Below are 24990 nucleotides of genomic sequence, written 5' to 3' on the forward strand. Positions count from 1 at the left end.
ACAGTCATATTTGTGCATCTGGCATACTGTTTTCTACCAGACGCTGATATCATACAGTTGTGTGTCTCCATTAATTGAGATCTCGTTGATCATACTCAGGTCTTTAAATCGGTGCCTATAATCCAGTAGATGCTGTCCATTCACTGCAACTTTAAATTGATGAGCTTCGCAGTATATGAGGAGCTGCAAATACAGAGTAGACAACAAAATGTAATTATTGTGTATATTGGTATCTGTATAATCTCTGTAAGCATTTTTAATGAGAGGGTGTTATTTTGTTAAACATTCATTTTTGTCAACTTGATAATTCTTACAATGAGTAGTTTAGCAAGGTATACAGTATTTATTCGCTTTACAAGATATTAGGGATGTCCTGATACCAATACCAGGCATTTGCCCCGAATAAGGCCGATACCAGCCCTTTACATTTTTAAACCGCAGCGGCTGCGGAGTTCCCATGCATGTGGGTACCTCGGCAGCCTGCTGGGGACATGGCAGTGCCTGCCTGGCTCTATTTCTCCTACTCCTTCTCAGCGCAGCACAGTCATGGACAGCCCCACACAGCACAGTACAGCCCCGGAGATGGAACCCACCAAAATCAACTCCACAGCATAGCCACTGCCCGCAGAGCCCTGCAGTAATCCACATGCTGCCCTGGTGAGATCGCAGCCTGGTGATGTATTGTGCTCTGGTGAGATGTATTGTGCTCTGCGGACATGTATCATGCTCTGGGGACCTCTGTATTTAGCCCTGGTGAGAAACTGCCCTAAAATAGTCAGTCTGAGTTGTTTAAGAAAAAGTGTCACATGTACCTTTGAGAAAAAAGTATTGGTAATTGGTAGCGGCAAGTACCGGAGGGAAAGTACTTGTACTTGGTCTTGAAAAAGTGATATTGGGACATCCCTACAAGATATATACACTGAGTGGCCGGATTATTATGACCACCTGACGTTTGTAGGCAAATTAGCTATAATTTCTCGCTGAAGTTGCTAGAGGGCCAGACCATTATAAATAGGGAAGCAGGTTGTTTACCACGACAGTAGAAGTGATTTTTTTCTGAAGATATGGGTAAACAACGCGATTTAACAGCCTTTGAACGTGGGATGATTGTTGGCGCTCAAGCCATGGAGCGAGTATCAGCAAAACAGCAGAATTCGTTAAATGTTCAAGAGCAGCTGTTGTTAAAGTGTTTAAAGACTGGACTGTCAGCCGAAAATCTGGGTCTGAACGTGCAAATTGTGGCCGTCAGCGACTATTCAATGTTAGGGCAGAACGGAGAGTGGCAAGACTGGTACAAGACAACAAAAGGGCAACAGTGCAGTGTCAGATTCCTCGCATCACCTTTCAACATCTCGTGGTGTCACGAGGCGGCCCAACAAAGTACTGATGGGGTGGTCATAATAATCTGGCCACTCAGCGTATAACTACTATAAGTAACAAAGCCAGTTGTTCTTCTGTTCTATAAAATATATTTTACTTTTTGTGCATTCCAGTCATGTTTCACTCATAAGTGCTGTGCCTTGCCATGTCTGATAAGGGTAAGCAGTCAACCTTGGTTCTCACCCATACAGGTAGAGGGGGCTCCAGGATGTGTGTTTCATTTGGAGAAAGTTGGCTTTTTTTGTTTTCCCCAGGACTGGTAAACCCTGGACAGGGTCCTGGAACCCAGAGGCTTTGTGGAGGCTCGGGTGGCATAAAGCCTCCAACCCTGGTTCCATGTTTTGGTGTCGACCAGCACCCATTGATTTTGCAGCTGTGCACAGCCCTTATAGTATGGGTTCAGGGCTCCACCCAGGATTTAGAGAGGGAGCTAGTGCAGCAAGGAGCTGCAAGGTGTGTACCAAGAGTCAGCACAGTGTTTGTAAGACTGTGTAAGGGACACAGACAAGAACCTAAGGACTGAGGCCAGAGCAGTGGTGCAGCGGAGCCAGGAGGCTGAATGCATGTTTTTTGTGAAGACACAGGTTGAATAACCCCTACGAGGACAACTGCATTATGTTTTGAGCACTTTCTGTTAATAAAAGGAAGCCCTAAAAAGAAGATTTATGCTAATGTCTGTGTCCTTAACGGTCTAATGTTTGAAGGTAGTTCTTACATGTGGTGGACAATGCATTGGATGTAATTGGAGTCCCCTGCTGAAGTAACTTCAGTTGTGTTTGAACAATGACATCTTGGTCCCAAAAGAGGTAGAGGTAGGTGTGGTGACACAGGGATGTTAAAGGTGAGTGCCAAAGAAGGTTCTAGAGGCAACAGTTGAGTTTGTATTTCTGTAATATAACTCTCTGTGCATAAGCATCTGAAAAGTAAACCATCGAGGAATCCGCAAAGACCATGCACAAGAAGTGCTCCTTGAATGCAGGATCTGCAGGCCAGCACTTTAACCAGAGTGCTCTGCACAGGCTTATTGACAAAAGACCAATAAGAAAGAAACAAGCCAAGATGCTTCCAGCAGACCATCACAGCTGAAGTGTAAAGCTCCAGCCATCTGCTCCACACAATCTACCAGTGAAGGATATTTTTTAAAAGGGATTTTGACCATTCTGCCATTGTTTGACAAATTAGAGTCGAAGCCAGAATAGGGCAAAGGGCAGGGCTCGTAAGGTGGGAGCTGAGCTTTAAAGAGGGTTTTTAACTGCTGATTAGTGGAATCCTTCAATGCAGGAATGTCCTGTTTCCTTTTTAAAGTGGGCCACTGTTTTACAAAATCTTTTCCAACCAGGAACAAGTCTATTAAGCGTTTGGGGGGGTTTGTCAAGGGCACATTAGAGTGTTTCCAATCCCCACAAAGGAAGAACTCAAAGGAGCAATATGGCAGAGTGATTCTCCAGTTTTAGAGAAGTGCACACCACATCAATAAGAGCCGAAATAGTCACTTTCAGTTCTGGAGTCCTAGCAGAAGACTTTGACTACTCAAGGATAGCCTCATCATGTAGAGGCAAGAAGCCGTGAGGAGTGAGCAGATTAGCCATAGAATCTGTGGGCGTGCACTTAAAGCCTCTGGAATCAGAACTAGCTTGGAGCAGAGTGAATTGGGCAAAAAACATCCGGAAACAGGGAATTTAAAAGGGGCCTAGGGACCTATGCAAAAAAGGTAGCCCCATGGCTAACTTGTTACCAGACTGGGGTATGGCAAGCACTTTATGCAAAACCTAGTGCCTGAAGGTACCACGCACTAGGCACCGCAAGGTCCAGTCCAGCCACTGTCAGATAGTTGCAATTGTGGAGACCAGTTCTATCAGCAATTTTGATTACAGTCTTGAAGAAAAATGAAGAAAACAATTATAAAGATTAGCATGGGTTAAGTCTTTTAACAGCAGTGCTGGAAAAAAAAATATTTTTTTGTTTGTTTGCCAGGCTCCAATTCTTCTGTAGGTGGCAGTATAACCCGAAGGTGAAAGACTTTTAGTTTCCTTTAAAGGATGACAAAGAAAAACTGTTTTTTGAACACGCACACCAAACCAATATCAAGATGCCTATGAATAAATATTCTGTTAATCCCTAGCAAATTAAAAGTTAAAATGTGTCACTAATGGAATAGTCACTGCTTAGTAACATGTACACCCAACATGTATTACAGTATATAATATATCTATACACAAGCAAAATTATTTTCCTGTACTCCCATAATTATGATTTCTCGTCACACCAGCTTACCTCAAAATACATATCAGGAAAAAATGGGAATTCATGCAGTTGCTTTTCCTCCTCTCCCCAGCTGTCATACAGGTAAGAGTTTCTTACAAACACTTTCTCCTTCATACGTGGGTTCAAGTGCAAAGCAATGTTCCTGGATTCACTTGGTTTTAGGTTTATAGCAAAGCTATTAACAATAAAATAAAGCAGGAAAACAAATTGGAATTCTTGCAGTAAATAATAACCGTTTACATTAATAAGCAGACTAATACTTACGTTTTTGCATTTTTATTTACTTCTCCCTTTACAAGCACAGTTCTTCCAGGACCAAGAGCAGTGGCTAGAATTTGTGTCCAAGGCACTTTCTAAATTTAACAGAAAGCAGTCATGTATAAAGGCAGAGTCGACAACTGTTTTGATATTTTAACTTCTTCTAGCCTCACACCTGTACACCCTTTATAGACCAGAGCCATTTTTTTATTTCTGCTATGGGCCTGTTTATTTGGCAATACATTTGCTAATACTTTAAGCTAAAATCCAGGAACACCTCCAGTCTCGCAGGTGGAGCCCTGAACACTAGCCAGCACCCTTTTCATAAGGGTTGTGGTATTGCCACACAATGCCACTATATATATATTGTGATATAATGTTCAATGTGTCTAATTATGACTGATCTATTCCAAAAGGCACAGAGGGTTTTTATGACTTCTATGTATGCTCTGCATCGAACACAAAATCAATACAATAATACGGCACTAAGTGTGTTATTGATGTACGTCAATAAATAGACGTAATTGATTTACTATTGGAGTGCCGGTGTCTATTTCTTTTCTTAATCAGCTATGTCAGCATAAATAACTGGAGTAAAAGAGCAGGAAACCCATTTACCAGAAGGGAAAAATGTATTAAAAGCATTTTAGTTAAAAATCATAATATAAAAGTATGTCAGTACAGCTCTATAAAAAAAAAAAACTGACACTTTCATTGGAATTTAAATACTAACAAATATTTAAGCACTGACATAACAGAGGTTAACAAATATTTAATCACACCAAAAAGTACTCACAAAAGCCAAACTTTTTGTAACACCCCTGATTAAAAGTAATACATAGTGATATATACACACACACACACACACACACACACACACACACACATACAATATTGCCAAAAGTATTGGGACGCCTGCCTTTACACGCACATGAACTTTAATGGTATCCCAGTCTTATGCTGGCCACAGACCTTACAAACATCGCAAGACTTTTGTCTTGCGATGGTTGTAAGGGAATTAAAAAAACGTACGATCTTGGACAGGCAGATCGTACTTGCGATTCGTGCTTCTGATGACCCCAATGCTGAATGGGCAGTGTGTGCTTGCGCACACAGGCCCGTGCGGCATTTATCTTACAAAAATGCCACACACCCGCAAACAAATCGTACGATTCTCGCCGGTTTTTGAACATGTTCCTAAGATAAAAGTCGTGCGACCGTACAGTAAAAACGGTCGCACGTCTTCCACACACCTTGCGCTAATCGTACGATCGCGGGATTTCCCACGATTATCGTACGATTATCGCAAGGTGTGTGGGCACCTTCAGTCTGTAGGGTTCAATATTGAGTTGGCACACCCTTTGCAGCTATAACAGCTTTAACTCTTCTGGGAAGGCTGTCCACAAGGTTTAGGAGTGTGTCTATGGCAGGGCTCAAAATTTGAAGTCCTAAGCTACTAGCCAGGCTATAAAAGTTACTCGCCACCAGTTGCCCCACCAAACCCCTACCCTGCCCCAGCCTTAACTCCACCAGTACAGCGGTGTGACACAGAGTACAAAGATCAGTAACAACGCACAGTACAGAATTCAGTGGTGCTATGCAGCATACAGAGGCCAGCTGTGTGACGGACAGTACAGAGGTCAGTACACAGTACAAAGGTCAGCGGTCAGTATTTAACGCAGTGCAGAGGTCACAAAGTGCTTTGACCTCTTCTTCTCCTGGTGATGGTGGGGGAGCATCGAGGTTTCCTACACGTCCAGCCGACTCTCTCTCCTGCGTAGCAGAAGCTGGCCAACTGCAGTTCGGCAGTCTTCCTGTCCCACCAATGGCAGCTGAGGTGGGCGGAGGAAACTGCTGTGGCCGCTGATGAGCCCAATTGCAGCGGGCACAGACGATGGCAGTCAAGCTTCTTGTTCTCTTCTCCCCGCCGCCGCAGTCTTAAAGTCAGAGCTTTTGGACGTTATTAATCACAGCGGCCCAGAGGGGAGAGATTAAGTGCTTGTGGCGGGGGGGGGCGTTTGCAAAGGTATCAGAGAGGCCCGGGGGCAATTGCCACCCTGCCCCCGTCCGCCCCTGGGTCAGACTAATCCAGCACGTTATTAATATGAGTGCCCCACACAATTGCCCCACACAATTGCAGAGAGCTAGTGCCGGCTCTGGATAGGACACTACCTCCGCGGTGATCGCTCGCTCGCTTCGGTTCTCTCTTCTCCTTCTTGGCCGCTCTGTAGCTGCAGCAATCGAGAAATAGAAGAGAGAACAGAAGCGAGAGATCGCCGCGGGGGTAGTGTCCCATCCCTGGTCCCGCGCACCCCATCGCTGACATTGCACTCGCCAACACCACCACTAAACCCCCCCACCCCCCGCAATATTCACTCGACAATTGCGAGGGGGCGAGTGGAAATTTTGAGGCCTGGTCTATGGGAATGTTTAACCATTCTTCCAGAAGAGCATTTGTGAGGTCAGGTACTGATGTTGGATGAGAAGGCCTGGCTCGCAGTCTCCGCTCTAATTCATCCCAAAGGTGTTCTATCGGTTTGAGGTCAGGACTCTGTGCAGACCAGTCAAGTTCCTCCACCTAAACTCCATGTCTTTATATACCTTGCTTTGTGCACTGGTGCACAGTCATGTTGGAACAGGAATGGGCCATCCCCAAACTGTTCCAACAAGGTGGGGAGCATGAAATTGTCCAAAATGTCTTAGTATGCTGATGCCTTAAGAGTTCCCTATCCGAATATTAACTTATCCTCCTCTGTTCTATATAGCTCCATAAAAGAGAGTTTCATTTAAAAAGAGACAGCCTGACAAGAAACAGCTACGTCTGTAATTTTGTCCTTATAAAACCCATAATAATCTGCAAAACCTAGGTCATGGGTGACGCTGTATATATATATATATATCAGTATATATCAGTTTACACTTAAAATAGTACTAAAGGCTAATATTTAATGCATTCTCTGCATTAGGGCAAAAAACACCCAGCACTTTCACAACACCCCTGTCCCCCCCGCTCTTCTCCTCTCCTCCGCTGCGCCCACGGAGATACTCGGGGGGCCCTGAACTTCCTGGTTGTGGGGGAGGGTACAGAGGGCAGAGAAGCCGTAGGCTTTTTCTGCCATTAGTCAAGCTGTGACTGCAAGGGTGGGGGCGTGGCCAGCCACACACTGTGTGTGTCTATGGACACAAGGAAAAAGGAATAAAAGAGTTTTTTTTATGGCAAGTCTGGCCCCCACAAAAGAAAGCCCCCCCAAAAAAAGAAAAACGAAGGTTTAATGTCGCTTTAAATGAAATCAATGCATCAATGACTTCCCACATTAAACATTTTTGAAAATAATCAGTAACTTACCAGACAGCCATCCAACAGGCTGGCAGTAAGGGATGTTGGTTGTGAACCCTGCTGTGGCTGGGAAAATAAAACAATGTTGATAATAGTCTTCTAGTCATCATTACAGTGCAATTGTACTAATAATGTTTCTGAAAGCCAAGACCCTGTAGAATAAAATGGCAGCACTTGCAAATTTTTATGTTGCGCGATATTAGCGCAACTTATGATCAAACCCAAAAGCTGAGTGACAAATGCACTTAAATGCCCCAAAACACAATAAAATACCTATTTTTTTTTTAAAAACAATACATAAAAGATTAGGTTACGAGTAAATAGATACCCAACATGCCCAGGTTACAAATTGTGTACATCTGTGAAACAACGACAAAATTCATTACCCCAAAAAGTCCATCGACAATGCTTTAAACGCCCCTACAGGTCATTAGTTTAGAGATGCACATAAATATTGGCCCTACAATTATTGCTCACTTTAGCGTGCGTGGCAATACCCAACATGTGTAGCGCGATCATCGTTTTCCTATGTTGGCGCACCCAGGGTGTGTTTACAATAATATGTGTGTGCTCGCAGGGGCGGGGGGCTTTTAAAAAGTGTTTTTTTTTTTTTTATTTCATGTCATTTTTTTAAAACTGTTTCATCTTTTTTTTTACTTTAATTGCTATCACAAGCCCCCCATGTGATAGCATATTGACAGTGACAGGTACTCCTTAAAGGTGATTTGGGGGTCCAAAAGACCCCTAGTTAATCTTTACACTTTAAATAAGCTATTGAAGTGCAGATCACACTCCAATAGCCTATTGCTGGGCTTCTGTAGCCGAGCAATGACAGCTCAGGAACCAGAAGAGATGTAATCTGCATCGCTCCCATTCCCAAAGCACGGGGAGGAGATTGGTGAACAGACGGTCGACACTCTCCTCCCCAGCTTCCCCCTGCCAGGAGGGGCAGCGGAGCCAGGGAAACCCAAGAGGGGGGGGGAATTTACCGGCCCTCAAAAGCGATATGGCGACAGCTGAGTAGCCAGAACCGCTTCTATTGTAAAGCCACCCACCAGCTGTTTAAACAGGTCCACTGCTAGTGACGTACTATTTACGTCACTGTTTGCGAAGGGGCTAAATGGAGACAACATTTTCTGTGATGAGCAATACAGATAAAACATACACCTAAAATTCTCATTAAAAAAACTAATTCAAGACAGCTAACAGCCTATTCATGTATTTCCTTACCCTTTACCCATAGGAATAGTGTAAAAACAAGTTACTTACTGCTTCATTTACAAAACCAATAGTATCAATTTTCAACTTTCCATATATACCAAGTGTATCAATTTTATCCAGGTTAGTTCTGTGTTTGTATGAGAGCAAGTGTTTTCCATTTGAAGAAACCTAAAACATATTCAATAACATTTTTTACTGGGAAAACATGTAACTACAAATGCATAAATAAGTCAGTGAAATGTCTACAGTTCACAAATACAAAACCTAACAAAAAGACAAACCAATGTTTTTAGGTTTGTTTTTTCCCCCAAAAAACACAAATCTCATTCAAAATTCGAATTAAAAAAACAAAAGCACAGACATGTTTTAAAGCATAATATATACACCAATCAGCCGTAACATTATGACAACTGAAATTGATTATTTTGTTACATTGGCACCTTGAAGTATGTGGGATATACAACCCCCATTAAAAAAAATTGGGACACTGTAAAATCTTAATAAAACAGAATGCAATGATTTGCAAATCTCATAAACGAATGTTTAAACTGAGAAAATGTACCATTTTAAGAACAAAATAAGGCAATTTTGAAATTGATGGCAGCAACACTTCTCAAAAAAGTTGGGACAGAGCCATGTTTACCATGATGTAGCATCCCCGCTTCTTTTAACAACACTCTGTAAATGTCTGGGAACTGAGGAGACCAGTTGATGGAATTTTAAAAGAGGAATGTTGTCCCATTCTTGCCTGATATAGGATTCTAACTGCTCAACAGTCCTGGGTCTTCTCTGTCATATATTTTGTTTCAAGATGTGCCAAATATTTTTCATTGGTGAACGGTCTGGACTGCAGACAGGCCAGTTAAGCACTCTCTACTATGAAGCCATGCAGTATGTGATTTAGCATTGTCCTGCTGAAATATGTAAGGCCTTCCCTGAAAAGATGTCTGGATGGGAGCATATGCTGCTCTCAAACCTGAATATATCTTTCAGCATTCATGGTACCTTTCCGGATGTGCAACCTGCCCATTCCATATGCACCAATACATCCCCATACCATCAGGAGATGAAGGCTTTTAAAGTGAATGCTGATAACAAGCCGGAAGGTCCCCCTCCTGTTTAGTCCAGAGAATGAGGCGCTCATGGTTGCCAAAAATGTCAAATTTCTATTATTCTTAGCTTATCCCTCCTAGCTTTTTCCACCGTCTTCACGGTAGTGTGCTTCGTTTGGACAGGGAAGCACCCGAGGATCAGCAGGAAGACCTGGGACAGAGGCGGGGTGGGCCTACCGGATTTTTAACTTGTACTATAGGCGGTTCATCTAAAATAGGATCTTAGACTGGCACATTCAATGTGACAGCAAGATCTGGGTATCCCTTGACAGGGCTACCTGCCGGTTTCCTCTGGAAGGGCTCTCCCGGCTTTCTTCTCCCCTACCGCCTACAGTACGGGAACATCCCTTGATCTCCTCCACCATCCGAATAGCCTGTATAGTGTTCCATGGCTCTGCATTAGCACCTGCCCCTTCTCAATTGATCCCGGTTATGGGTGATCCGACTTCGCCCGGGTGTGGAAAACGTGCGGCTCTCTAGACTTGTGACGGTTGACAAGTACAGATTACTTGATTTCCAAGCAGACTCCAAATGGTTAACGGGCCGGGCTTTGCAATCTCTTGCTGATCTCCCTCTTGACCCTTGGAGTGCCCATGCAACTCAGACACTTTCTTAGGGCCATCCCGAACCCCAGGGCTCTAGACAGGCCCCTCACGGTCTATAAAAGGAATGTGTAAGGGTACTCCTCCCTCACAACACGCCATCTCCACCATCTACAAATGGCTAATTACACCCTCCACAGACCCCTACCAATCATTTTTGCAGAACTGGGAACAAGAACTGGGACTCGTCTTTACGGAACAGGTTCGTACCATCATCACCACATCCTTTAAGTCATCTATTGCTAGTAAAGTTCAGGAGATGGAATATAAGATATTATCTCGGTGGTATAGAGTCCCATGGCTCCTGCATAAAATGAGATCTGCCATTCCTGACCAGTGTTGGAGGTGTGGCTCAGACTCAGGTACAATGTTACATACTTTCTGGTCCTGCCTGAGGTCGAGACCCTTCATGGACCAGGTGCTGACTGTCATTCAGGACCTGATCAAGACAGATCTCAGAAATAATCCAGCGGCATGTCTCTTATGCATGTCCGCGGCTCCGCACTCAACTTACCGGCACTTACTCCCACGCCACCTGTTGGATGCGGCCAGAGCTTCTATTCCCTTGTTATGGAAACAAACATGTCCCCCTACCATTTCGTTTTGGCTTTCCAAGGTACGTGAAGTATGTGCTGGAGGACTTGGCAACCCTCAGAAACACGGAAGGGCAGTTCTTGTCCACCTGGGGACCCTGGATTTATTTTCAGCATTCTGATCGATACGCAGTTTTAATGCAGTGCCGTCTGGGAACCCGAAGATCACGGGCATCCAATGTTGCATTTCGGCATTCCTCCAGATTCTTGGAATCTTTTGATATTATGTATTGTGGATAGTGATATATTTAAAGTCTTTCCAATTTTATGTTGATGAACATTATTCTGAAATTGTTTAACAATTTTTAGATGCAGCTTTTCATAGACTGGTGAACCTCTGCCCATTTTACTTCTCAGACAGACACTCTGACTCACTAAGATGCTCTTTTTATACTCAATCATGTTACTGACCTGTTGCCAATTAACCTAATTAGTTGCAAAATGTTCTTTGACGGCTTGGTGTCAGATACCACAGTACACCTTCAGAGGTCTAGTGGAGTCAATGTCTTCACTGGTTAGGGCCGTTTTGGTGACAAAAGGGGCACCTACTCAATATTAAGGAGGTGGTCATAATGTTATGGCTGATCGGTGAATGTTGTGCTTATTGACTATATATGCAGTCATGAAAGAATCTATATAACACTGTCAACTGTATTATTGAACATGAAAAAACTGAATATATTTATAAATTTTTATTCTGTACCATCTTTAACATAGAACAACCAACAGCCTAAGCTACAGTATGGTCTGGCTTTATAAGACACATGGAGGTAAGTTCAAGTATTGTGCCTTGAATAATACTAACAAAAGTGTCTGTTGCTTAAATGGGGTGGGATTGTCAAAGTCCAAAACATAGGATTTTTTACTTAACAGTAAAATCCGTTTCCTGGAGTACAGGACACAAGCAGATTCAAAGAAGATAGGTATAATATGTAGGTATCATCAAGTGATTGGACACTGGTCAGAGCTGTGAAGACCCTCAAATAACTCCTCCCACTGCCAAGAATCTTCAAATATTTTAGCAAGCAATAGAGGGTAAGGTCCTGTGCCTGTACTGTACTCCAAGAAATGAATTTTACTGGCAAATCAAAAATTCGATTTTCTTGATAGTACAGTATAGAACACAGGCAGATTCAGAGATGACTGGGACGTCCACAACTAATACAACGGGGGTGGACAACACAGCAAAACAGCCACCAACAGGCACACAAAACAGAACAAAAGAGGGAAACTATGACGTACACAGCAGCCTGTGACACCTTACAGCCGAAACTAGCATCAGCAGGGGTCCAAATGTCCACCTGGTAGAATTTAGCAAACATGTAAGCAGAGGACCAGGTGGTAGCCTTACAAATCAGCAAAGCACATACTTGATGCTGCAAAGTCCAAGAGCCACTGACAGATCTAGTAGAGCCTGCTTTCACAAAAAAAGGCGGTACCTTACCCTTAGAAGCATAAGCATGCACAATTACCTGTCTAATCCACTGAGAAAAGATGGAACAAAATGCAAGGAGCCCCCTGCAAGGTCCTTCAGACAAAGGAAAAAGAGAAAGACAAAATCGGATTGTCTGAACTAAACCATTGCTGAGAAATAAACTTGTATGTTCTGAACCAAATCCAAATAATGGAGGGCAACCTCTTCTCTTTTTTTAAACAAGTTTTATTTATTTTATAATACAAACAATCCAAGGAAATAGCCATCAGCTCAATATGAACAGTATAAAATCCAAGAAAAGTAGCAAATCAGAATATCAACAAAAAAAACCAGTAAGGACTAGTTAACACCAGAACTGCTTGGGTCTGCGCAGTTGCAATGTGATGCGTTTTGCCACGATGTAGCACGATTTTACTGCGATTGATGCATTTTTTTTCTTAAGTAAAATTTTACTTGAGTAAAATAGGAGGTAGGAAAAAGTTAGGGGAGAGAGAAAAGCAAAAAAAAAAAAACAACAAACAGGGGTGGATAAAAAGGTAGGCTTGAGAATTGAAAGTATAGGAACAAAAATATAGGGTGTAGGGAGTGATAAAGTGGGAGTAAATGGGTTCATAATAGCACAAAACTATAAAATGGTCATAATCAATGTTTTAAGTTGTCAAAGTCATCATTACAGGTTAAATAGGACCCGCAAGCCCACCGTGATCTGAACCTGTCCAGAGCATCCTGTTTATTTGCATGTTACTCTTCCATTACATAAACATGCTCAACTTGAGCAAGCCATTCTTTTACAGAGGGCGCATGCTCCCGTCTCCAGTAATGAGAAATGATTATATGTGCAGCATTAATGAGATGTCTGTGCAACGATTTATAGGAGCCTGAGGAAGAATCCATCCTTCAATGCAAAAGAAAGATCTCAGGTAAAAATTGCAGTACGGAGCCCATGTTGGGTTCTATAATATCGTGCACCTGGAGCGATACGTGGACACGATCAGAAAATGTGGGAAAGTGTGCCAATGTTGTCATGACATCTCTAGCAGGATGATGGTAAAGCAGGGTATTGTGTGGTGTAATAAGTGGGGAGCCCTATCCCCAAAAAATCTAAAGTTTATAATTAGTCTCCTGCATCCGTCTGTTGATGGTACATTTGTGAACAGCTATACAGATATCTGACCAAGAATGTTCAGATATGGTAACATCAAGTGCTCGTTCCCATTTGCAATGTAAGTTATGTAAAGGCGTTGTGTTGACATCACGAGTCAAAGCGCACATCCAAGACAGCAAGTGGCGGGAGTGACCATCTCCTGAGCAAATCTTTTCCAAAGGTGTAAGGGCTCTAGAGAAGTTCTGTGATCTAAAGAAGAGTTTCGCCGTAAGGTCCAACAAGATGGAAATCCCTTTTTGGCACCTGGAGGAAAAATCAAGGTTGTATTTCAAAGGCGTCATAGGGCTCTGCAATGAGGTAAGAGAGCATTGCAACGTCACAAATGTAAAGCAAAAGATGTCATGGGGATTTCCGACCATTCCTGCCCTATGGACACCCACAGTTTGGTGTCAGCGTGGATATGCCAATACACTATTCTAGTAAGCTGTGAGGCTTTGAAGTATGTGTACATGTTAGGAACATCCAAGCAACCACAACATTTAGGCGCTTTAAAGGAGGGACCAAAAAAGGCACTCCAAACAAAAATGGAAAGAGTAGTGTCTAACGTGTGAAAGAAAGATCATGGCAATCAAATAGGTATAGTATAACAGTCTGGGAAGGACATTCATCTTCAAGACTGCCACTCTTCCAAACCATGAGAAGGTGATTATTCACTATCTAGTTAAATCTTTCCGTATTGTAATCGTGTAGTACTGCGAAGTTGGAAGCACACAAACGCATCTTATGTTCTGTATTGCCCATCGTAATTCCACAGATATGAGGATCAGCCTGAACCATTCTAATGAAGGGCTTAAGAGTCAGGACAAAAAGTGTAGGGGACAGTGGACACCCTTGGCGGGCTCCATTTGAATATGGAGAAACTATCCGATAGGCAGTCCAGGCAACCTCTTTACCTTGATTCAGAGCAGGACAAAAAGGAAGAACAATGTCCTAAATAAAGTGAAACAAGGGCATCACCTTAGCCAAGAAGGTATCCCTAGGCCTGAGAACAACCTTATCCTTGTGAAGCTAGTGAAGGAATGGTTCTTTTCACAATAGTCTAAAACCAGCAGAGGTGATGGTGACAAAGTAAACCACTTTGAGTGTGAGATCTGCCAGGGATATATCTTGCTTCAAAAGGAGCTTGCTAGAGGGATGAAAGCACCAGATTGAGATAACCCATTGTCAGCAGAGGCTGTCTAGGGGGAGTCACATGAGTGACCCCCAGCACAAAGGGCTTTACCAAGAAACAGCTGCGAATGCTTGTGAAAACCTGTCCAGTTTGTTGTGGAATCTGGGCACCAGGAGATCCACATCTGGCATACCCCAGCAGCCGCACATCTGAAACTTTGTGGTGTAGAGACCCTTCCCCTGAATCCAAACACTGTTCACTGAGAATGTCCGCCAGCCTACTGTCCACTCCTGGAATGTGCGCGGCAGTCGGGGTCAGGATATGAAGTTCTACTCAGGCCATGATAAAGTCTTCTCTTTGATTTGCACGTTTTCTGGTTCCTCCTTATGGTTGATGTAAACCATGGGTGCGAGGTTGTCAAACTGGACCATTTTCAGTTGCATCTGAAGACATCACATCCAGTGCTGCAGGTAGAGTTGGACTGTTCTTAGCATCAGTACATTGATGGCGTGTCTGGATTTCCTTGTCGACCACATTTCATGTATGTTCGAGGTCCTGAGGACAACTCCCCAGCCCAATAGGCTGGGGTCCGTCATCAGTACTGTCCACTGCAGTGAAAGTAAGTCCCTGTCTCCAACGTTGGACTGGAGATCCAACAGGCCAGCGAGAGCATTACCTTGGCCGACAGGCACATAGGTCGAACCAGAGAGTGAGTCTGTTTGTCTCACGCAGCAAAGAATGCTTAGATGAAGTGGTCTGGAGTGAAACTGAGCTAATGGCAGCTCCTCGAATAGACCAGCAAAATTCCAAATGCCCCAAGACATCAGGGTCTGTTGTGATGGAACAGGGATTACAGGCCCTATTCTTGGTCCAGAACGCCAAGGACTGACATGCCTCCAAAGAAGTCGCTGAAGGGTAGGACCAATAACGGCGAAGGAAACCTTAAACAATCCTTCAAGGCACTGTCAGAGCACATTGAAAATCTGACAAGCATAAGGTGCTAGTTAAAATACTTATTAAGAACAGTGTCCAAAAGGAGCAAGCAAAAATCATGCCAGGAGCAGGGACCAGTAAATCAGCATTGTCAGGAACAAGCCAGGAGCAGGAACCAGAGGAGAGTGTCAGCCAGGTTTGGGTCATACACAGAATCAGAATACTCAGAGCAGCAGGAATGCACTAGCAGGTAAGACCATGCAAGGTCAGACTGGACTGAGTGGTTTATATAGTGACATCATCATTTAGAGACAGGAAACTCCCATCTGGCTCTCTCAGATGATGCTCTCCTGTTTGGCCATAAGAGGGAGCCTGGGAGTAGTGTGCAACGTTACAGAGTCTGCTCAGGCAAAGGAGGGATCACAGGGGGGTAAAATGGCAGCCAAGCCAGAATGTTGCAAACCAGTTAAGTCAGGGTGGAACCCTGACAGGCACTTATCCACCATGTCTCTATGGGCCAGGATTTTCTGCACCAGTAGAGTCAGGGACAGTTTTCTCTAAGGGATACTGCAGTGCAAATCACTTCGGAGGAGCATACAGTATACTTTCTCAGGATGCTGCATAGATAGCATAGGATAGGATGATGCATAGAGCACCTCCTCTACCAGGAAGTATGGCGGGAAGGTCCTAGTGGGCTTCTTCTTAAGGAAACCCATATGGGTGAACGATCCTGTACAGGTGGTTCAATGGCTAGACACTCTCACACCTCGTCAATGAACACTGAAATGGTATTACACATCTTTGAGGACAGGATCACTGAAGGTGGGGAAATGTGAGGAAATGTCAGAGTCTGAGCATGTACACACTTCCACTCCACACCCTCCTCCTTCTCTTTATCTAGGATAAGGGCTGTAGCCATGGCTGCATCCAACAGCAGTTGAGAAGGGGAAGGAAAAAGGGGGCTACATTTGTTTGCACTTGGGTAACCCCCTATACCCATTATTAGCTGTGGAGCTTGCTACCCCTTTTCCCCCTGGCACAGCCGGCCAGGTATACCAAGAAGGCAGTCTGCATAACTGCAGTGACCAACTCAAGTTACCTCTAAATTTAACCACTATTTGCCATAGAGGGGAGAGGGGGATCCAAACTGGGCAGAAGGAGGTCTGGGTAGCAGAGGTGTATTCCCATACTGCAGGGGCACCTTGCTGGTGACTGTGTAGGAGAGACATAGCAGCACTGAGGGACAAAGGGATATCCAGGAGAAAATAGGGGCATAGACTCACCCGGAGCAAATGCCACTGCCCTGGACCTGTATAGCACCCTGTGGCTAAGCCAATGCAATGCACCATGTGCCAAGATAGGTGTCCATTGCAGCATCCAGTGCCCAAAGCGACATTACAGGCAGGCGCTGCATCTTCCATCCAGCGGGGTCCCTGAAGCTGTTGAAGCAGTGCTATTGCACTGATTCAGAAGCTGGGAAGTTGCTGCTGTGGCCAATGCAGCAGAGAAACTTGATTGATGAATTGCAGGAAAAAAAGGTAAGCAAATCTGAATGCTTCTCCAATAAGTAGAGAGGAGACCTCCTTAACCTAAGGAAACTAGCAAAAAACAGAGGATTATTTAGAGAAAGGTCTTATATGAAGGTTCTCATAGCTTTGGCCAGTGTCCACTCACCTCATGATATCTGCATACTACTTCATTTCTGTATCTGCCGGTGTCCCGTACTGTACGGTCAAGAAAATTGCTAGTGGTATTTATATAGCATCTATAGAATGGCAGTGATATGCAATGGTATGGTGCATAACATACAAAGTGGAGTGGTGTGAAGTATATAACATACAGCAGGGCTCAAAATTTCCACTCGCCCCCTCGCAAATTGCGAGTGAAAATTGCGTGGGGGCGAGTGGAAATGAAGCCATTGAGTCAGGCACTCCTCGGGGCGGCTTCTCTCCTCCTCACCGACATGATGACAGCGCTCCCTCGTCCGTCCGTCCGGGGTCGCAGGAGGGAGCGCTGCCTGTCAGGATGGCTGAGCGGGAGAGAAGCCGCGAGGAGAGAAGCTGCCCCGAGGGTGAGAGAAGCCGCGCTCGCAGCTGTCAGGATGGCCGAGCGACGAGGAGATCGGAGCCGCTGTCATCCTGTCAGTTTCAGGATGACAGCGGCTCTGTGCGAGGCAGAGCGGGGGATGGGTAAATATCATTGATATTTACCGATCCTCCGTGTGAGAAGGATAAAAACACTGGAGCGATCGTCTGATCACTCCAGTGTTTGTAAATAACTGGGGACACATAGTGCTATGTGTCCCCAGTTATGAATGAACAGGCGGTGATTTACATTACAGCCTGTTCAACCCGGAGCCCCCCCCCAACTGTAAATAAATACAATTTTTAAAAAAATGATTTAAAAAAAAAGTAAAAACTGCCCCCCGCCCCCCTCACACACATATTATTAGACATGTGCGAATACTAAAAATGTATTTCAGATGAAATGTGTATGTGTAATGCTCTGTGCGTTGTGCTGTGGCTGTATGTGAGGTCCCACAATCATTTGTAACCTAAGGCCTGGTTCAGACCTGGGCGATTTACAGCGCGTTCCTACGCGCTGTAAAACGCTCAACATGTGAAAATCAATAATTGCCTATGGGCATGGTTCCCACCTGGGCATTTTACAGCGCGTAGGAACGCGCTGAAAAACGCCCTACGCCCAAAGATGTACAGGAGCTTCTTTGGGGCGTATTTGCTGCGCGTATCCATAAGGATACAGCCGGATAGACCTGGGAAACGCACGCGCAAATCGCGGTAAAAACGCGAGGCACGAAACTCGCATATTCCGTATGCCCAGGTGTGAACCCAGCCTAAGAAATAAATGATCTCCACACTGCACAACATACAGAAGCATTTTTATCAGTGAAATTGTATTTTGTAACCATTGATCTCCAATATCTGTTAAGTCTTATATTACTGATAGGTCAGTGAGTGCATGGCCTTTGACTGTAGGAAACCACTACTATTTAGGATATGGGATTAGCCATTTTTTAAAAACATTAAATTAGAAAATATATCCTGCAATTACCTGTCTGCATCATCAGAGACAGTTCCATGGATTACTACCATTGCTCCAGGTTTTAGGCCTCCCAAGATTGTACCAACATAAGGAACTGTCTATATTAGAAATAAACAATTACTATTAATAAACAGTTGCAAATATAGTTATAGAGAAAAATAACGACAGACACACCTCTACAATAGTGCTTTTAGCCCTGTCAATGCTATCACAAGGTCTCGATCTTTTGTTTTGACATAATTACATTGATGACCAGCAATGGTTAAGCAAAATATGTTAGAGGAGGCCCTTATAAAAAGGTGGGCAAAGGGTTCTATTGTGAGGGCAAATAACTAGGGATGCACCGATATATCGGCCGAAAATGGCACTTTTGGCATAATGCAGAAAGTGCCATTTTCCTGCCGTTACATCAGTGCATCCCTGCTTTCCCTGCTTTCTTTCCTCCCCCGATGAGCGCTGCTCTGTGTCCCAGCGGGAAGGAGAGAAAGTGACAGGCTGCCGAGCGCTGCAGGAGGAGAGCGCTGTGAGCGGCCGGGGTCTCCTCGCACACCGCTCAGCCTTCTATCACAGTCCGGCAGAGCGGTGTGTGGGCGGAGACAGGCCGCGCTGTCACAGGAGTCTGGGCTCTCCTCTCTACACCGCTGGATTAGCCTCCTGTTCATTCATAGTTGTAGTTATAGTGAACATGCCATGTCCTCATGTTATGAATGAACAGGAACAATCATAGAGGATTCTTGTCCATTGATAACAGGGGACACAGAAAAAGAGACAAAAGGAAAGGAATTTGCGTCCTAAATCTCTTTTTCTATTTTAAAAGGGAAATATCAGGGGTCTGTTTAGACCCCCAATATTTCCCCAAAGCCCCTAAAAGTAATGTAAAAAATAAAAATAATTAATAAAAAATTAATAAAAATATAAAAAAATTAAAAAGTTTCTAAAAAATAAAAATAAAAAAATATTTTTAAAAAAATTTAAAATAAACATTTTAGGTTTCAGTCTGAATTTTTATTTATTTATTTCGGTTTAAACATTTTCATTTCGGTTCACCTCTACAAATAACATAAGAAAGTAGACAACCCTGCCAGGGATAGAAAACAGGGGTGAGAGTAGAATACTGCGTAACAAACTGAAGCACGGGGAGAACGGTATAACAATGCCCCATCGACAAGTAAGAGAAGCTTGCGGACGTTATCGCTCGCTTGTCTGGTTGGCATAAAGCCCATCTGGCATTTATGAATAAAGTAATCCCTATCTCTTGGTTTAATCTAAGAAATAGGATGTTGGCCAAAAAAGTTTGATGCCGATGTTTAGTAAGGAAATGGGACAAAAAGTAGAGGGAATAGAAGAATGTCAGTAATAGGGTTTGGTATGATGATGACCGCAGGATTCTTCCCCTATTAATGTACCAAATCCACTATCACATTTGTTACTTTCCTCTTTTGACTCTGTCACCACAGAGGAAGATACAAAGCTTCTCTCCGACACCCACCTCACCACTTGCCCCCAGGACCCTGTCCCCTCACCACTACTTCGTTCGCACTCTTGCTCTATCCTACACTATATAACTCACATTTTCAATCTTCCCCTCTCTTCTGGCATCTTTCCTTCCCCTCTAAAGCATGTGTTGGTCACCCCAATATCCAAAAAACATGGACCTCCCTGGACCGTCTACAACCGTCTGAGCCGCCACCTCGCTAATAACAACCTTCTGGACCCCTTACAGTCTGGCACAGTCCCTGTACACTCCACTTAAACCGCCCTTCTAAAACGTACTAATGACTTACTAACTGCTAAAAACATCGGCCACTACTCCTTACTCTTATTATTAGACCTTTCTGCTGCTTTTGACATTGTTGACCACCCGCTCCTCTTCAAAATACTCCACTCGCTTGGCCTACAAGACTCTGCTCTCTCATGGTTCTTCTCCTAGTTAGTGTCATCTACAAATCTATCTCCTCCCCTCTTCTTCCTCTTTCTTGGTCAGTTAATAACCTCACCTGGCTTCCAATACCATCTCTATAACGATGAAACTCAAATGTATTTTTCTACTCCACAACTCACCCTCAGTGTCCTTCCGTGTCACTAAGCTACTGACATATCAGTCTGGATGTCACAACACTTCTTAAAACTCAACCTTTCAAAAACTAAGCTCATGATATTTCCTCCTGCCCGTACACCTTTCCCCGATTTTTCCCTTGAGATTGATAACACAACTATCCATCCCTCCACCATGCCAAGGTGCTAGGTATCATCCTGTACTCAGACCTCACCTTTCTGACCCACATCCAATCCCTACCTCACTGATGAAACCACTAGGCTACTCATCCACTCACTTGTTATCTCTCGTCTTGACTATTGCAACTCCCTCCTCATTGGCCTACCTCTACAAAGGCTACCCCCACTTCAGTCTATCATGAATGCAGCTGTTAGACTCATCCACCAAACCAACCACTCAGTGTCTGCAACCCCCCTCTGTCAATCCCTGCACTGGCTTTCACTTGCCCAAATGATCAAATTAAAAATATTAACTAGGGATGCACCGATATATCGGCCGCCTAAACATATCGGCCGAAAATTGTACTTTTGTCATAATGCCGAAAGTGCCATTTTCCTGCCGATACAGCGGCGCATCCCTGCTTTCTTTCTTCCTCGCTGGGCGTTGCTCTGTGTCCCAGCGGGGAGGAGAGAAACTGTGAGAGCCGGCCGTGCGCTGTGGGAGAAGAGCGATGTGATCGGCCGGCGTCTCCTCCCACACCACTCAGCCTCCTATCACAGTCTAGCAGAGCGGTGTGTGGGCGGAGACAGCCCACGCTGCCACTGGAGGCTGAGCTCTCCTCCCTGCATCGCTCGCTCTAGAGTCTCTCCCATCCTCTGGAACTCTTTACCCTAACCTGTCTGTCTTTCTTCTACTCTGATTGCATTTAGGTGATCCCTAAAGACTCATCTCTTCAGGGAAGCCTATCCCACCTCTAACTAACTACTGAACCATCATGTTCTCAAAAAGTCCATCCACACACAACTAACTCCTCATGTACCACTTGTCGCTCCCTTTTAGACTGTAAGCCCTCACAGTAAATCTTGTCTTGAATTGTATTGTAATGTCTTCCTTATATTGTGAAGCGCTGCGAAAAACATTGGCGCTACATAAATCCTGTATAATAATAATAATTCTGTCCATAAAGTATGTCCCACAAGAATTAGATTAAAGGCGTCTTGCAGTAAAAGGGCCAGAAGGTCAGAGTAATTACTATAATAGGTAGCCACGAAACCGTCCAGACCTGGTTTTTTTATGGGGTTTTAGGCCCTTAATAGTGGTAAGAATTTCTGTTTCAACAATAGGGGCTTCTAGCACAACACAAAGGAAATCAGAGAGTTGGGGCAGGGATAGATTGGAAGACAGTCAGCATGTGTGGTTAGTTCCCCAAGATGTTTGGAACAACCTACCTGCCGAGTTCCTTCAAAAACTGTGTGCAACTCCTTTCAGAAGAAAGTGCTCTCATTTACCTGGGGAGCCACCAGACCCAGGGTCTCGAAGCACACCATGTGTACACACAAAAAACAAGGGGGTTTGGGTATTCCGAACTTCCGCAAATATTTCCAGGCGGCCCAGATAGCACCTATAACTAACTTATATTCTGATTCACTAGGACCATTATGGGTAGACCTGGAAAGTGTATATAGCGCCCCAACATCGGTCAGAGCTCTCCCATGGCTCCCCCCACACGCAAGGCCAAAATCTCTCACCCCCGTAATGAACCATACTCTCCGAGTATGGGATCACATCAAACATCAGGGAAAGCTAATCTCCCCCCATCTCCCATTAAAGCCCATAATAGGCAACCCACTCCCAGGAATGCAGTCGCCGGGGGCTTTTGCTTGGTGGAAGTCCCAAAACATAATATACCTGCACAACCTATTGCAAGATGGGCGAGTGCGTACCTGGGATTCGATAAGGGCAGACTCACATGCTCCCCCCTCAGAATTCTTCCGATACCTGCAAATCAGACATTGGGCGGGGTCTGTTCTCGCTAGCGGGGTGCCCACCACTCGCCTCTCCTTAATGGAACATATATGCTACCATACACCTTTGCAACCCAAGTTGATATCCATCTTATACTCCCAACTGAACTTAGCCCAGAGCAACTCAGTGCATAACTATGTCAGTGCTTGGGATAAGGATCTTCACGGGGCAGTTACTGAGGCAGAGTGGAAGCAGGTTTGGGCCTCGGCGGCGTCATGCACCATCAACATCACCTCACTAGAGACTGTATATAAGTCTATGATGCGATGGTACATGGTGCCAGCCCGACTAGCACATTCTCACCCTCAACAATCAGCCAAATGTTTTAGAGGTTGCGATGCGAAGGGTGATGTAATGCACATCTGGTGGACGTGTCCATTGGTTCACCGTTTCTGGATCAAATCTTTCCGGCTACTGAACTCAATTCTTCAAACAAACATAAAAAGAGACCCGAGGTATGCCCTGTTACACCTTAAACCTCCAAACCTCACGAACTCTCAATATAAATTAGCAGTCTTTATGTTCCTAGCTGCAAAACAAACAATAGCACAGGCGTGGAGGAAGCAGCAGATCCCCTTTGATGGGGTCAGCAGACGGCTTGACTCATTCTTCATTAACGAAAAACTGTCCAGTATCCTGATGGACACTCAAAAGAAATTCCGGAAGGTCTGGGACCCCTGGTGGGCACATGCGCACCCAACCATTCCCCTCACGAGTCTTACGTCACTCTAAAACGGACACCCTGACCTGGAGGCTCTGCTCCGCTGCCACAGATCCCTTTCCCCCTTCCCACCCAGTCCTTCTACTTCTTTTGGTCTTCCTTCTTTCCTTTTATCTCTATTTCTAAGATAGGGTACTCTGGCCCTTTCAACAAGCATCTCAAGACGCTAAAGTTTATACGGCTCGATCTCTATGTTAACAGTTGAAACATAACAACAGAACTGCGAATGTACTCAAGAAGGTGACTGTTACTAGCGTCTTAGAATTATCATTATATCTGTACCATGTATCAGGTGCAAGTGCACCTAGAAGAATTGATGCTGTTATAAAGGCAAAAGGTGGTCACACCAAATATTGATTTGATTTGGATTTCTCTTCTGTTAATTTACTTTACATTTTGTTAATTGATAAAGATAAACTATTAACAATTTCAGGGCACCTGAATCAGTTCATCTATGTGCACTGTAAGTTCTTGTTCTTTCACCCTTACACCGCTGACCTCTGTACTGTGCGTTACATTACTGACCTCTGCACTGCTGACCCCTGCACTCAGCGTCACACCTCGGACCCCTGCACTTTGTGTTGTTACTTGCCTATGTACTGTGCGTCACACCACTGACTTCCGCACTCTGTGTTGCTACTGATCACTGTACTATGCGCCACACCGCTGGCCTGGCGGAGTTAAGGCTGGGGCAAGGTAGGGGATAGGTGGGGCAACTGGTGGCAAGCAACTCTTATAGCCTAGCTAGTAGCTCAAGACTTGACATTTTGAGCCCTGACACTTTTATTTTTGAAAGCATTCTTACTTTACAGCATTTTTTCACACCTGCCCAAAACTTTTTCGCAGTACTGTACATTGCCCTCCAAAGTATTTCTATTTTCAAACTACTTACAGTCATTATGTTTCCAAACAGCTCCATCTCTCTCAGCTTAGATTCCCTGAACTTCCTGTCCAGTACAAGATCACATGTGACATTGCAGTGTATCTACTAGCTTGGAGAAGGGAGGAGGAAAAAATTGGGAGCATGGAGGAGGAGAGTATCTTGCCCTTCTGCATCTGCGTGTTTGTGGCGACACACACCGCTTACTAGCACACAGAAGGGTGGCTCCATAGGACCCTGCAAGGGAAAGGAGCCACGCTAAAACAGGATATCAGGGCAGGTGCTCAGGGAACCAACTCATTCTGCAGGAAGCTGAAACTTTTAAACATCAAGAAGCAGCACTCACTGAAAGTGATTTCATCAGCATCCAAAATAGCTTAAAAACCTTTTGACTTTAATATCACTTTAAGTAATGTGTACTACCTAAAAATAGGACAGCACAAATAACTAGCAAGTAATCTGTACCTCCTAAAAACAATTCAGAACAAATGTCTAGCAAGTTGCATGCGTCATGTACATGCAGTTGTACTTGCTTAACGGGCCACCCAACATTCTGGAGTTGATTTACTACAGGAATTAAGAATGTTCACTTAATAAATTGTTGCGATGTTCACTTTGAATACCTAATCATGTGCAGATAAAATAAAATAAAGGAGTTGAGAATCTTCACTCAATAAATAGTAGCTGTGTTCGCTTTGAATGCCTAATCATGTGCAGATGTAAAAGATAAAAAGGAATTTGATTCACACAAGCCTTGATAATTGAGGCGAGCATAGCTTAAAGGAGAACTATGGGGTCAGTGTTTTTCCCTATAGTTCTCCTTAGGGTAACGGGAGGACACAAACTAGCGTCCTCCCGTTACCCGCGTCTCAGTATACCGCGAGCTACAGCTC

At 44.2% G+C, this 24990-nt stretch overlaps 1 protein-coding gene across 1 annotated transcript in view; it reads right to left on the reverse strand.

The window, feature by feature from the left end:
* Positions 1–24990, reverse strand: part of LGALS8 (galectin 8) — a 27267-nt gene continuing 2277 nt past the window's right edge. The window contains 9 exon segments of the mRNA XM_018563571.1: positions 1–183; positions 3655–3820; positions 3910–3998; positions 7250–7306; positions 8510–8652; positions 10554–10614; positions 17087–17136; positions 18174–18289; positions 18485–18573. Of these exon segments, the coding sequence (XP_018419073.1) occupies positions 34–183; positions 3655–3820; positions 3910–3998; positions 7250–7306; positions 8510–8652; positions 10554–10614; positions 17087–17136; positions 18174–18289; positions 18485–18573 (921 nt within the window). The 3' untranslated portion in view covers positions 1–33.

This window comes from Nanorana parkeri, unplaced genomic scaffold, assembly GCF_000935625.1.
Source record: "Nanorana parkeri isolate BGI_ZX_2015 unplaced genomic scaffold, ASM93562v1 scaffold677, whole genome shotgun sequence".
In the NCBI taxonomy this organism is placed as follows: domain Eukaryota; kingdom Metazoa; phylum Chordata; class Amphibia; order Anura; family Dicroglossidae; genus Nanorana; species Nanorana parkeri.